This window comes from Camponotus vicinus, unplaced genomic scaffold (assembly GCF_025532165.1).
Source record: "Camponotus vicinus isolate PSW18456_S1 unplaced genomic scaffold, iyCamVici1.0 SCAF_14, whole genome shotgun sequence".
NCBI classification, from domain to species: Eukaryota; Metazoa; Arthropoda; class Insecta; order Hymenoptera; family Formicidae; genus Camponotus; species Camponotus vicinus.
Genome location: NW_028141950.1, coordinates 13,904,525 through 13,920,139, shown reverse-complemented (window position 1 = coordinate 13,920,139; position 15,615 = coordinate 13,904,525). Strand labels below are relative to the sequence as shown.

General features: G+C 27.4%; 1 protein-coding gene across 5 annotated transcripts in view; it reads right to left on the bottom strand.

Moving 5' to 3' along the window:
- Window positions 1-15,615, bottom strand: part of LOC145965795 (uncharacterized) — a 407,995-nt gene that overhangs the window by 91,202 nt on the left and 301,178 nt on the right. For 3 of the 5 annotated variants that reach the window (XM_083089473.1, XM_083089475.1, XM_083089478.1), the window contains exon 2: window positions 11,074-11,158. In XM_083089473.1, coding sequence (XP_082945599.1) covers window positions 11,074-11,158 — 85 coding nt within the window. Of the gene's footprint in view, window positions 1-11,073; window positions 11,159-13,924; window positions 14,342-15,615 lie in introns of those variants that run through there. The other 2 variants (XM_083089474.1, XM_083089477.1) reach the window with 2 other exon arrangements.

The following is a 15,615-nucleotide window of genomic DNA, read 5'->3' as shown; positions in this document are numbered from 1 at the left end:
ACCGTTTGAGACATTGAAAAAGATCCGAAAGAGATCTAAACGTACGTTTGTCATTATTTTGCATTCGAATTATTGTTTAAACAGATTTTGTGTTTCTCTCCATCAAACTTATTAATGAATACATAATTTTACTGTCTTAGATTTATATTTTTTGATTTTTCATTACGTTCTAATATCTTATGTCACGGTCTTCAACCTTCTGTTTTATTATAATTTTTGATTTATTATCATACGGATCGTCAATATTTATTTTGTATTATATTTTATCATTATTAGTAAATTAATTATAATAATGGATTTTATACTGGCAAGGAATTCATTGATTAGCATTCAATATTGTATATTCATATACATAAACAATTCATATTGTGACGTCCCTGATGTTCGTGACCGTCAAGTCCGCGTCCGGAGCTTGACAGCTATTCTTCAACTCCGTTATTCTTCTCTTATCAAACCCTTGACAACCAGATATTCTTCGTTTACAATGCCGACTTGACGATCATGAACATCAGGGACGTCACAATATGAATTGTTTACACATGAATTGTATACGTGTCGTTATCGTGTTTATTCCTGCTTATCCGTTGTTTGTGTGTGTTCTGTGTTTTTCATTAAAGTTCCTCATTATTCTTAAAAGTATCTTGTTATTTTACGCGGCCCGCAAGTGCCCGATTGCATTGAACGCGCTTCGATATATCGAAGTCATCACCGCGGACGTAACATTTTGGGGGCTCGTCCAGGATACGAAGGCTCCCGCGGACGTAATATTCGAGGATGAAGTAAAATCTTTTGCGACTGTGTCGTGGCAATGACATCCGAACAATGAGAATAAGCGACGGGCATCTCGACTAGGAGGAGAATGCGGGCGATGACTTCGATGCAGGCTCCGACTTCGGAATCGTCGTTGGAGATGATCACGCTCCAGGCAGCGATGCGAGAGATTTGCGAGTTGCGAGAGAAACGGATGCAGATGCGAGCCGAATTTGAGGCACAGCTCCGAGAGCGAGACAACGAGTTCCGACGGAGAGGATTTGTCAGGAACAACATTTACAGCTAACAATAAGTCCCTCCAATAATAGAGATTTAATTTCGCGAAATGAAAGTTTAGCTATACGTAATGAACTTGGTTACAAATTAAAGCCGGATGGTTTTGATGGAGGTGTTCCCTTGCGCGAATTAATGACGCAATTCGATTTGATAACGCGAGTGAATGCATAGACCAGTGCTCGGAATTAGTTGCCCTTTTCAGGCCGATAGCTGAGGCGACGCCTACGATCCCCCCACTACCGTCCAAGACTCGATGGCCGAGCCGCCGATCGCGCGCGTAACGCTATGCCTCAGGAGCGTCCGCCAAGCCGTTTCCCCAAATCGTCATTAAAATTTTCTTTGGTAAATAATTTTTCTTTTTATAAATAATTAAATATCAAAATTTTTATTATTATAATATATTATATATGTACAATTTGTTATACATACATATTATACATAAATTTTAAAGTTTAAAATATATTATTATAACATACATGTATGTATAATATGTATGTATAACAAATACATATATAATATATTATAATAAAAATTTTGATATTTAATTATTTATAAAAAGAAAAATTATTTACCAAAGAAAATTTTAATGACGATTTGGCGAAACGGCTTGGCAGACGCTCCTGAGGCATAGCATTACGCGCGCGATCGGCGGCTCGGCCGTCGAGCCTTGGACGGTAGTAGGGGGATCATAGGCGTCGCCTCAGATATCGGCCTGAAAAGGGCAACTAATTCCGAGCACTGGCATAGACAAATTTCGCGAAAACAGTGACGTTAGTAACTTGCTTGAGGGGAAAAGCGCGCTCGGTATTAGATGGAATCTATGAAATAAAAAACCTTCGTTTCGAGGAATTAAAATCAAAGTTAGAATTACGTTTTGGGGAAGGACATTTGGCTCAAACATATTACACGCAATTTACAAACAGAAATTTTTAGAAGATTTGGCTACATTGGGCGCGGATTAAGAGAGATTATCTCGTCTGGCATATCCGGAATGATCTCACGAGGTCAGAGACAAAATAGCGAATGCGCAATTCATCGTCGCGCTGTCGGATGGATTGCGTTGAATGCGCTTCGATATATCGAAGTCATCGTCGCGGACATAACAATATACATAAATAATTTTGATTCTTAATTGTGTGTGTGGGGGGGGGGCACGCGTATTCAATATCAAGAAATATTCTTCAGTTTATTTTTTTGGTAAATGTTTAAGTGAATTAAAACAGTTGTTTGATTGAAACAGTTGATTGAACTGAAAACAATATACATCTGTTTTCATAATTATTGAAGATCGTTAGGATCATGTATTATTTCACAAACAATTGTTAAAAATAAAGAAATGATTTTATTGTTACAACCGACTATACAGGGTGTCCCAATTTAAAAGTTCCACCCTCATAACTTTTCAGGATCAACGTTTGAAGGAAAACGACTCGGATAAAAGTTGTAGGGAACAAAGGGGGCTATCTAATAGTGACCTTGGATTCGACATTAAAGGTCATTTTCAAGGTCATTTGAAGGTCAACTTCCGTTTTTTAAATGGGAACCCCTATTTTTTATTACTTATTCTTGTAGTTTATCTCGAGAGCTTTCCAAAACACTATAATAAAGTATTTCTTCATTCAATACATTTCGAGTTATGAGGCTTGAAATAATTTCTTAATTTTATATAAACCATAAAATATCTAGTAAAATATTCATTTTTCGATTATCTTACCTTAATACTTTTATGTACAAAATAATGAGAGGAATCAATTGGTGTAAAGAAAACATACAGTTGTTTTTAAGAAAAAATATGGAATTGTTAATTGCAACTTACATATTTTTTCTTAAAAACAACTATGTTTTTTCTTTACACCAATTGATTCCTCTCATTATTTTGTACATAAAAGTATTAAGGTAAGATAATCGAAAAATGAATATTTTAATAGATATTTTATGGTTTATATAAAATTAAGAAATTATTTCAAGCCTCATAACTCGAAAAGTACTGAATGAAGAAATACTTTATTATAATGTTTTGGAAAGCTCTCGAGATAAGCTACAAGAATAAGTAATAAAAAATAGGGGTTCCCATTTAAAAAACGGAAGTTGACCTTCAAAGAACCTTGAAAATGACTTTCAATGTCGAATCCAAGGTCACTATTAGATAGCCCCCTTTGTTCCCTACAACTATTATTCGAGTCGTTTTCCTTCAAACGTTGATCCTAAAAAGTTATGAGGGTGGAACTTTTAAAATGGGACACCCTGTATATATGGTATACATATATACAGGGTGTCCCATTTTAAATAATACGCTCAAATATCTTCGAAACAGTGCATTAAATTAAAAAATGTTTCAAACAAAAGTTGTATGGCTTGAAGGGGGCCATCAGACGGTGGAAATGATTTGACCTTGGAGAGTCGTTTGAAGGTCACGTAAAGGTCACCTTCAATTTTTTAAACAGAACTCCCTATTTTTTATTACTTATTCCTGTAGCTTATCTCGAGAGCTTTCCAAAACACTATAATAAAGTATTTCTTCATTGAGTACTTTTCGAGTCATGAGGCTTGAAATAATTTCTTAATTTTACATAAATCATAAAATATCTAGTAAAATATTCATTTTTCGATTATCTTACCTTAATACTTTTATGTACAAAATAATGAGAGGAATCAATTGGTGTAAAGAAAAAACATAGTTGTTTTTTAAAAAAAATATGTAATTTGCAATTAACAATTACATATTTTCTTTTAAAAACAACTATGTTTTTTCTTTACACCAATTGATTCCTCTCATTATTTTGTACATAAAAGTATTAAGATAAGATAATCGAAAAATGAATATTTTACTAGATATTTTATGGTTTATGTAAAATTAAAAAATTATTTCAAGCCTCATAACTCGAAAAGTACTCAATGAAGAAATACTTTATTATAGTGTTTTGGAAAGCCCTGGAGATAAGCTATAAGAATATGTAATAAAAAGTAGGAAGTTCCATTTAAGAAATTGACGGTGACCTTCACGTGACCTTCAAATGACTTTCCAAGGTCAAATCATTTCCACCGTCTGATGGCCCCCTTCAAGCCATACAACTTTTGTTTGAAACATTTTTTAATTTAATGCACTGTTTCGAAGATATTTGAGCGTATTATTTAAAATGGGACACCCTGTATATATAAGTTTCCAAATGCTTTATGTAAATGGGTCACATTACTAATTAGTTTAACTTGAAAGAGAATACATTGTTCTTGTAAATTAAACTGATTCATATATTTTATTTTATATACCTATATGAAAATGTAATAATGAGAAACTAAATATATTATATAATTATTTACATCTTTAAATTTAATAAAACGGATTGTATTATATAGTTTTATATATGTTGATATGTTATAACAAATTAGTAATTTTATACATATGATATGTTATAACAAACTGGCTGCTCTTTTCAAGATATTCTGTATGTTGAAAATATGTATATTTGATTTTAACTTTTTCCATAAAACATTTATATATATATATATATATATATATATATATATATATATATATATATTTATCTCATATCTTCCCTTTTCTTTCTCAGATGTATCTCAATAATTTAAGAAAAATTCAATTGCTTAAAATCTTTTATCATTCGTCTATGTGTCAATTAATGTAATGATACATTATTATATCCTTATTGCCCTTTACCTGTATAATCTTAATTTAAAATTATAGAAATTATGGGAATAAATAGAAAGAATAAAGAGTTTGTGAGAGATATAATAAATAAAAATAAGGGAGATTTTTTTTTCGCTGAAGTGATCGATGTAACAGAAGAGAAGCGCGATTTCTCTCTCGCTGATAGAAAATCCGATTAAAATCGCATACATACGCGCTTGTGTAATACTTGCTACATCTGTGAGCATATATCCGTATACGCAATAAAATATTGTGCCTCGAGCATATTCAGCATAATATCCGCAATATATGTGAGTACGTACATGAACGTTTCAATATTGAACGAGAAGATATATTGTGAAATTTTTTTTAAGATTGATGTCTTTTACTCGGTATGTAACAGTATTTTTTTAAATATTGATTGCATTGTTTTTACGAGCTATATATTGCATGTATACACACACACACACACACACACACACACACACACACACACACACATATATACATATATATACATATATATACATGTAATTTTATGTTTTTAATTAAAAGCCTCACAACAATTTCATGTTATGATATAAGCACATGAAGCCGACATAACTTCATGAAATTTCTCATTCATATTCATATACAAATAATAAAATTAGTCAAAAGTTTTGGAATTTTATTTAGAGATAATAAATAAAAAATAAATTCAAGATATTTGCAAAATTGTACTGATTATTTATTTTTGTTCTTTGCTAATTATTCACATGCAAAATTTAATAAAATTTCTTACTATTAAAGTATGTTATCCTTTCAATCATAATAAAATTTTGACTAAACAGAGGGAAGCTTACTTATAATAATATATAATTTGTCGATATAAAGCATTATATATGTATACCGTAATTATATATATATATATATATATATATATATATATATGTATACCGTAATTATTATATATATCTTTATGTGTGTATATTTAATGTGTGATATGTTAAACTATATTCTCTAATAATTAATGCAGAATGATATTGCAAAAATTATGTTGTAAGAGGCCTTGAACTGTGCAAGAATTTCTGTTGACATAGTTTACAAAAAATGGAGGGATCTATACACATACTATTATTTATTATATACATATATTTATTCATGACATATATTTATTTATGACGATATTGAAAGATGTCGGTGAATATTAACATATTTTATGAAGAACCATTCACTTATACAATAAGAGCAATTCATTTATAAAAGTGATCTGTTCTAGAATAAGAAATGTAATTTGCTTTACGTAATGCATCATTAAATCAATAAGAAAATTATTTTACTCTTGCTTTCAGTAAAGATTATCTATATGTACAACAGAATAATTATTAACTTCGCACTTATATTTATTAAAAAAGTGTACTCATTACTTTGAATTACAATATTAATATCATCTAATATCTAACGATTAAATACTAACAATAATATTATTTATTTTATTTTTATTTATGACAATAATATTATTTATTTATTTTTAGTATTGACTCGAAAAATGTCGAAAGAAAAGTTATAATATTCGCAATTGTATTATAAAGTAAATAGAATAAGCATGAAGAAAACGATAGATTTTTAATCACGCATTATATATCATTCACTAAAAAGCGAGCAGTGCATAACTAGGCGTGGCAACTCTTACGATTTATTTTTTTCTTCTTATGTCCTCTCACTCTCAAGTATATACATTTTGCGTTGTATCTGTTACACCGATTAATACATATATTAGTGCGCAAACTCTTGGCTTTCTTGAAAATACATGAAAATTACAATCATAATTGAAATGATAATAATGAAAATAAAATAGACAATGATAAAATAGACAATAGATTACAAAATAGACAATGAACACTAAGATAATATTTGTGGAATTTTAATACTCAATATATGTGATATTATGGTGTCGTAAAATTAAGTTATTATATTTTAAATTGTAATCAATATTTTTTCGAAAAAATATTTATAAAACTTTTTAAAATTATATCTATAAGTAAAGGCACATATATAGTTTCTTGAAACCATGAAACCATAAAACAAAGAATGTATAGAACAAAAAGTACATACATATGGAATCTTTATTATTTGTTTGAATTTCAAGTGCATTAAATCTTATATGTGCATTAATTAAAAATGATTAATATGTATTAAATAATGATGATTAGTGGTGAATAATGATAATTAACACACAGAATTAAACTGAACGAAGAAGTTTATATAGAAATAAATATAATAAATATACATAATGATAGATATATACAGATATTAAACGAAAAAGAAAATTCTTGTCAAATTTTAAAATTTCATATTGGATTTTTTCTTTAATATAATCATAAATGCTCATAAATGCTCATTGAATTAAAATGTGTATTAGACATTAAGTTTGTGAAATATACGGAAATTTAATAACAGTAGTTTTTTTAAATTTAACCCTAGATTTTTTTATTTAGTAAGGATATTGATTATAAGTGCTCAACGAAATTATATAATATTTAATAATTCTTATAATTTAAATTTAATTTAGTAGATTACAATTTTGCAGATTATAATTTTTTATTGTAAAATATTATTTAAATATCAATGTTTATCTAATTGTAAGTAGCATTTTTTAATTACATTCTCAAATTTATATGTACATCATCATAACAATCATGACAGAGAGAGAGGGAGAGGGAGAGAGAGAGAGAGAGAGAGAGAGAGAGAGAGAGAATAATTAATTACACAGGCCTCCAAAGATCAGTTACAAAAAGCAGATTAGGTGAATCTCATAGATTTTGTGACGCTGAAAATGAATCTGGTCGTAGAATTTTCCCAGCATGTCAGGTTTCCGAATAATTTATAGTTAAATAGTCCAAAAATGACAATTTCAAAGTTCATAAATTTATTATGGAAGAATCTAATTTTTCAAAATATTTCTGCCACTGACATCGTATAGTACTAGTCTTCACCTTTCAAATCCATTTTCCATTGTCGCTAGACGATTTTTTTCGAGATGTACAGGTATGAAGTTATAAGAAAATTTACGTTTCGAAAAATATATGTACATAGGCATCAATATATATGACAGATCCATCATTTTGAAATTTGAAAAGGCTTACATATGTCAAGTTCGGTTGTCCAAAAAAGTCCTGTAAAAATATATCTAACAGTTGTTATATATCTATACAGTTGTTACATATTTTGATAATTTTTTTAAATTTTATATCTTTTTATTGTAATTCTGCCCGTCATATTGGATGCGTCATTTTTAATTTCAAAAAAATGACAGGCGGCGTTTAAAAATTTATGTTTTTACCCAAATTTTGATTTGTGATAAGGCAGAGAGGTAACATGGTTGAATTGGAATGTCTTATTGGACCACTGCATAACCAATCTTATAACTTGTATATGCATGACTAGTCTTATAACTTGTATATCTGATTGTCAGTGAAAAAAAATCGTGCGGCAGCAATCGAAAATGGATTTGAAAGATGAAGACTGTACCATATGATGTCATTGGCAGAAATATTTCAAAAAATTAGGTTCCCTTATAATAAATTCATGAAATTTGCCGAAATAGCCATTTTTGGACTATCACAAATTACTCAAAAACCTGATATGCTGGAGAAATTCTACCAGATTTTTTTTCAGCGTCAAAAAATCTATTAGATTCATTTACTCTGCTTTTTATAACTAACCAAATCTAAAATTTCGCAGGTCTGTGTTATTATATACAGGGTGTCCTAGACCACCCGTACATCCCTTTTCTTTCAAAAACTAAGCATTTTAGAGAAAAACGTTTTCGACAAAAATTGTATGGTTTTGAGGGGAACATAAGATGGTGTCATTGGTTTGACCTTGGATGGCATCGTTAAGGTGAGGTCAAGGACACCTTTAATTTCTTAAATGGAACTACCTATTTTTTATTGCATATTCTTATAGTTTATGTCGAGAGCTTTCCAAAACACTATAATAAAGTATTTTTTCATCAAGTACTTTTCGAGTTATAAGGCTTGAAATAATTTCTTAATTTTACATATACCATAAAATATCTAGTAAAATATTCATTTTTCGATTATCTTACCTTAATACTTTTATGTACAAAATAATGAGAGGAATCGATTGGTGTAAAGAAAACACATAATTGTTTCGAAAAAAAAAATGTAATTATTAATTGCAAATTACATTTTTTTTTTCGAAACAATTTTGTGTTTTCTTGACACCAATTGATTCCTCTCATTATTTTGTACATAAAAGTATTAAGGTAAGATAATCGAAAAATAAATATTTTACTAGATATTTTATGGTTTATGTAAAATTAAGAAATTATTTCAAGCCTTATAACTCGAAAAGTACTTGATGAAAAAATACTTTATTATAGTGTTTTGGAAAGCTCTCGAGATAAACTACAAGAATATGCAATGACAAATAGTAGGTTCCATTTAAGAAATTGAAGGTGACCTTCATGTGACCTTCAAATAACTCTTCATGGTCAAACCAATGATACCATCTTATGGCCCCCTCGAAACCATAAAACTTTTGTCTGAAACATTTTTCTCTAAAATGCTTTGTTTCCGAAATAATTGCGTGCGTTAATTAAAATGGCTCACCCTGTATACGATAGTGTTTTATCTGCAAAAAAATGTTAGCTTTACATATTAATTTTCCAAGTTCTCTTTCTTTGATCTTTAATTCTTTTTTAATATTTCTTATATGTATCTAAAATAAAAGTATTTAATAAAAAAATTATATTTGTATAGTTTTTAAAATGTTTAATAAAAACTATATGTATGTGTGCGTGTGCTTGCGTAAGTAAGCTTCGAAATACTAAAAGAGAAAGAAAAAAAATTTCGATTTTATATTTTATTAAAAATTTTAACAATACAATCAATATATATGTTATTTATTTTAAACTTCGTTTATTATCGAATTTCTTCCCAAATTATAGAGAAAACACATACATAAACTTGCATTTATGACAATTTGATAGATCTGATAAAAAATGCATAAGGAAGATTGCTTTTGCACATCAAAACGCGTTTCAACCTTTACAGTGAAAGAGTCGGCGAAAGCGTTCGACATTTTCGAACACGATCGAAAGAGAAAGATGAATAATTCAACATAGTGACAAATTAATATATATTTCTAATTTCTCTTTTATACGACTATTCACACTTTCATTTTTGCTATATATCAAATGTATAAATTATAATTAATCGTTATATGCTAACAAATGTCACAATTTTATAAGATAAATTGTAACTTATTTTATAATGCAAAGTATGTTAGAATTTTTCAACTTATTCCTAGTAACAAATATTCTAAAAAATTTGATATCGAATTTTGTTTGAAAGAAGTTGATCATCATTTGCTATAACTCGTTAATATTTATTATTTAGATTACTCTATCACAAATTAAAATTCTACGAAACTCAATAATAAATTTCAGTTGAGAACTTAATAAAATTTTTTGTTATTTCGATTTTATGTTAATTTTTATCACTAAAATAAAGCGAAATAGTCTATATATACAACTGAAAAAATATATAATAATGTGCATTTTAATTTAATGAGAAAGAAGTATTATTGTCTTCAATTTCTCATTTCACATACGAAGATTTTCTTTTTTATCGTTATACAAGTAATTATTATAAAGAACTGTTTTCTTTGTCTCTAATTATCGAGCGCTATGCATTGCATGCAATTTCACCTGTATGATTTAACCGAATAATGTGAATCGACTCGTTCCACTAGGTCGACGGCCTTCATGGAAAAAAAAAGAAAGAAAATCAGCGCAAATGTCGTAAATGTCGATATTAAGTACATATGCATCCTTGACATAAAACGCGTGTAAAATGGATCTTGTCAATTTCTATGTATATATATCTAATACATTATACATTATTTTATAGATAACTGTTCTCTCGTAACTGTATATTTTTAACTTGTTTTTACGATTGTATTATACAACGTTATTTCTTATAATGTAAAAGTTGAGGAAAATATTGTAGCTTATGTACATATCCATTGATATATATATTTATATTCTTTGATATATGTACAAAATGTGATTTAAAATATCTCATCGTCTATTCCTTTTTTAACTTTAGATTGCATATGCACAAGTAATTATTTCTCTGCTTTTTCTAAATAATTTTGTAAAAATGTAAAAGATGTTTTGATTAACAGTGTATTATATTGTTATTGATTTTTTCTCTGAATCTTTTCTGAATAATTTTAATTTAAAAAAATATTTTAATTTACAGCATATTATGTTGTTATACGATTATTCTGATACACTTATTTCAAATTTTTAAATATATAAGAAAAGAATAAACAGTAATTGTAATTTATTATTATAACAATTAAGTTACCTGATTAATCTGTTCACGAGAGGCCTTGATAACAGCGAAAACCATCAATATCACTACCAAGCATAAGGTATACGGCCGTGCCATTCTGAAAAATATTAAGATGCTTTTTTAATAAAATTATTAAAGAATCCATTGAAATAAAAAAAAAATTTATATATATATATTCTTAAAAATTGCGACTTATGCAAGTCTATTAATTTTTTAATAAAAAATTCAAAATTTATTGATTTTAGAGAGAATTACAAATGTAATATATATTGTATTATAATTATATTATTATATTTGCAACTCTCTCTCTCTCTCTCTCTCTCTCTCTCTCTCTCTCTCTCTTTCTCATATATATATATATATAGGTACTTTAGGTTTCACAGCTCGAAAAATTTTTATTTTTACATATGTTGTAGAGGATACATTCCTAAGTATTACACCGTGAATTTTGCGGCGGTCTTCATTCCTGAGATATGCGATTGAACACATGTGAAAATAAAAATTTTTCGAGCTGTGAAACCTAAAGTAAATATTTACCAAAAATAATTTTATTTTTCATGATTTAACTTCAATCTGAAATAAAACTGATTGAAACTAAATATAATTGAAATATAATTTCGATATGAGTATGTTTTTTAATGCAATAAATGTTAAAATTATTAAGATTAAAATATAATAAAATAATTTGTTACTATTATCATTTCTTTTTCTAAAAAGTAACTCATTACCAATTTTAAAAAGTACTTTCTAATAATTTTCGTTAATTTTTGTTAATGTTAAGAGACATAATAAAACATATAAAGTTTATATTTTTTAATATTTTTTGTATTAAAACATAATAAAAGTGATACAACATTTAAATATCAATATCTACTATACTATCGATATAAAGTATATAATAATTTTGATTATAATTTTGAATCTTATTTATTTATTTGAATCTTATTTGAATTCTATTTATTTATTTTAAATATATATTTCGAATGATCATCGACAATAAAGACGAGATATTAAAACTATTTTTTTTCATATAATATCGCATTACATTCTTTATATTTATTTGAATGGAAATCACAACGTATAGATTTAAAAATAAAAATAATTGTTGAATTCATTAATCGAAAAAATATATTGAACTACTTTACGCTACTTTTTCCATCATGACTAAGAAATTTATAACGCAATTAGCTTATAATAAAAAAAATAACTGTAATGATATCATATTTCACAATCCTGAAGAATCCTATATACAGAAATGTTCTTTACATATTTTTAAAATTAATAATAATTATAAGATATTTGTTGTGTGATATTATGTTATCTGATGTTGCTTTCATATTTAAACAGAATGACTACTTTTCAATGCACACTGTGCTTGAATCAATTAATATATTATACGTAAATTAAACATAAATATACGATGGTTGCACTATTCAAATTTTTTACTCTAGTTGTTAATCTATATTGATTATGCTATTATTTGTCAACAATCATTATATTATATTATATATTACTTTAAATCATAACATTAGCAATTCATATTTCATTCAATTCGACAACAATGCGTAATACATAATTGAATATATAATTAATAATTAATTGTCGCATCTATCTACTAGAGATTTTAAAATCTTGAAGTTAGGTAACAATAGGATTTCGCGTTATATCATTTTGCAAAGAAAAATATTTGTAGGTAATAATGTTGTTACAAAAAGAGGTAGAGAAGTGAAATAGTTTACGCAAACTCTAAGACCGAATATGATTGCACTTTTGCGCATCGATAGAAAGTAAATTCTTTTCACGCAATATGCGATCGACAATATTGTATTGGATTAATTTTTTAAATGTCTTATTCTGTAAGGCAAAAGCTGCAAAGAAAAACTGCAATTATATATTTAAATGTTTATATGTTTGTATGTTTATATATTTGTAATGCTAATTATTAATAAAATATCACAAAATGCAAAAAATAACAAATATTATGAGATGTATTGAAATTTGGAATTATACTTTTGGAATTATAGAATTACGTTAATTTGAAATAACAAAATTTTAGACTTAAATATTTTTATTAATAAGATGTGAAATCATATATTCAATAGTTTGATTTAGAAATTATTATCAAACATTAGCTTGTAACATATAGCTTGTATCATAATTTATATATTATATCTATATTATATAATTATAATTAAAATTTATATATTTATACAATACGTATAAAAATCAAACGTATAATGTGACATATGAAAAATATGTGCTAATTCAATTAAGCTCATTTTTTTATGATATATGTATTTTATAAGCATGAAGCATTAATTATAGATTATAGATTTTAATTAAAAAATTTTTTTAGAACCTAGCTTAATTTTGTTGAAATCGTTATTGTAAAACTAACTCGTTGTCGAAAGTATCACTATAAAACTAAAAATAAAATGTCATTGAAACTACGACAAAAGAGTACTGGATGGAAGTGAAATATTTTCAACGTTTAAATGATCGTTATGACTACACGGGTGCTCGAGTTTTACATAAGAAACGGAGGTCATACAGCTGGCGATTCGTGCATGTGAAAGTGGTTTATCGAGTTGTATTGGCCAGTTGAAGAATGGTCAGTTAACTTACTTGACTGTTACTGAGTCTGTTAACGCTACAAGCCACAGTTTTGCGATCCACAATCAATCACGATATAACGACACAATATAGCGACAAATTATATATAAATGACAAATTATCATTTCATTTTCACATAATTATAGATATTATTGATTATAAATAGTTTATTTGCAAAAGTTCAATTCTATGTATATTTGAAAAATAATTTATTAATTTAAATAATATATTAATTTTCAAGAACACTCACCTTGCAGTTGTCTAATGTTTCATTTCAAGCCACCACGACACAATTCACTACAACAATCCGCAATTAATACTTTCTCCAACAACAGAAAGAAACTTCAGTTGAGTTGAAAGAATAAATAAATCACAATATGTTATTATGTGTGGACAAGAATGCAGAAGAGAGATAAACACTTTTTCAATAGAGACTTTAGCGACAAATGAAAAAAAATCAGATCATAGGATACGTGTGAAAGGATGACAGCAAAATGATTAGATAGGATTATGCACGTGGCGCATTTTCGGATGCGCTGCTGATTTTTCGCGCGTTCGAAGTTGAGACGATAATCGGTAGAACGCTCCGAGACAAATGCAAGTCCGCTCAAACATCAGCCGTCTCAAAAATGTCGGTTGCCAACGTTCGGGAGGAAAAAAAATTCATTCGATCAGATTTTCCCTTTCGCCCGAATGTGGTAGAACCACGCGATCACCACCATCACCACTATTACTACCATCACTACCACCACTACCATCACTATCTCCATCATTGCTGCCTATCAACCTTGCTATGCTTATTGATGTTGTTACTACCGCCAATATGAAAAACATTAAACGAAGAGTAGATAATGAAAACTACGCTATTTTTATGGCAGCGAATGGACGGCATGCATGATGATTCTTTGCAATGATAATTTCAATTATATTATACTTTGTATTATACTATTTAAATTCAATTTATTTTATGATAATATTTCGATATTGTTATATAATATTCATTATTTCTATTAGATCAACTAATCTGAACGTACCGGATTTTTTATTCGCTTTCTAAATATCAATTTATTACGGATTTTTTACAACTATAATAATTATTGATCAGTAGATAAACATATAAATCGATATTCCTCAGATTAATAGTATAAGTAATTAGTATAATTAATTAGGATAGAGATTCTGAATTAATACTTATTAAAAAAATCGATATTGGTTTTCTGTACATGAAGCACGTTACTTTTGCTTCATTTAGAAAGTATTATTTTAAGTCATTTTTTTAAAATGAAATGTCAACTTCTGAGTGTACAGATCATGGAATAGTTTCAATTTAATACGACCTAGCATGAAATAAAAGAAAAGTCTGTAACCACAAATTAAAGAGAAAGGATTTCAGTGTACGGAATAAGACCAGATAATATACTATAAAGAGAACACTCTTTCGGAAGATATTTTCTATACGAATCGATTCAAATCATTTATCATTTTTTAAATATAAAACTTAATTAATGTATTAATTTAAAATTTGACTATTTTTTACATAAAAATTCAAATTTATTTTATAAAATAAATTCGCTTAAAATGCATTTGTTTAATAATTTTTAATATATTATGCAAATTATTATTTTTGACATAATAATAAATCATGATTATATTTTTTTACAATAATGATATAAAAACGATTATTTATGCAATAAATGATTGTGATTTAACAGAAACTTAAGATGTATACGTCACATTAATTTTTTATAAAACTTAACTTTTAGTTTTTAAGTCTAAAGCAAACAATGAATAATAATATTTCAATCTAAGGTCAGATAATAAGAAATTCAAAATTTTTAAGACGACATGCCCCCAACAACGAAGAATCTAATCACACACATCATATACACAATAACAATCAAGTTTTTCGACATCAGGATTTAATTGATCTAATAATGCATT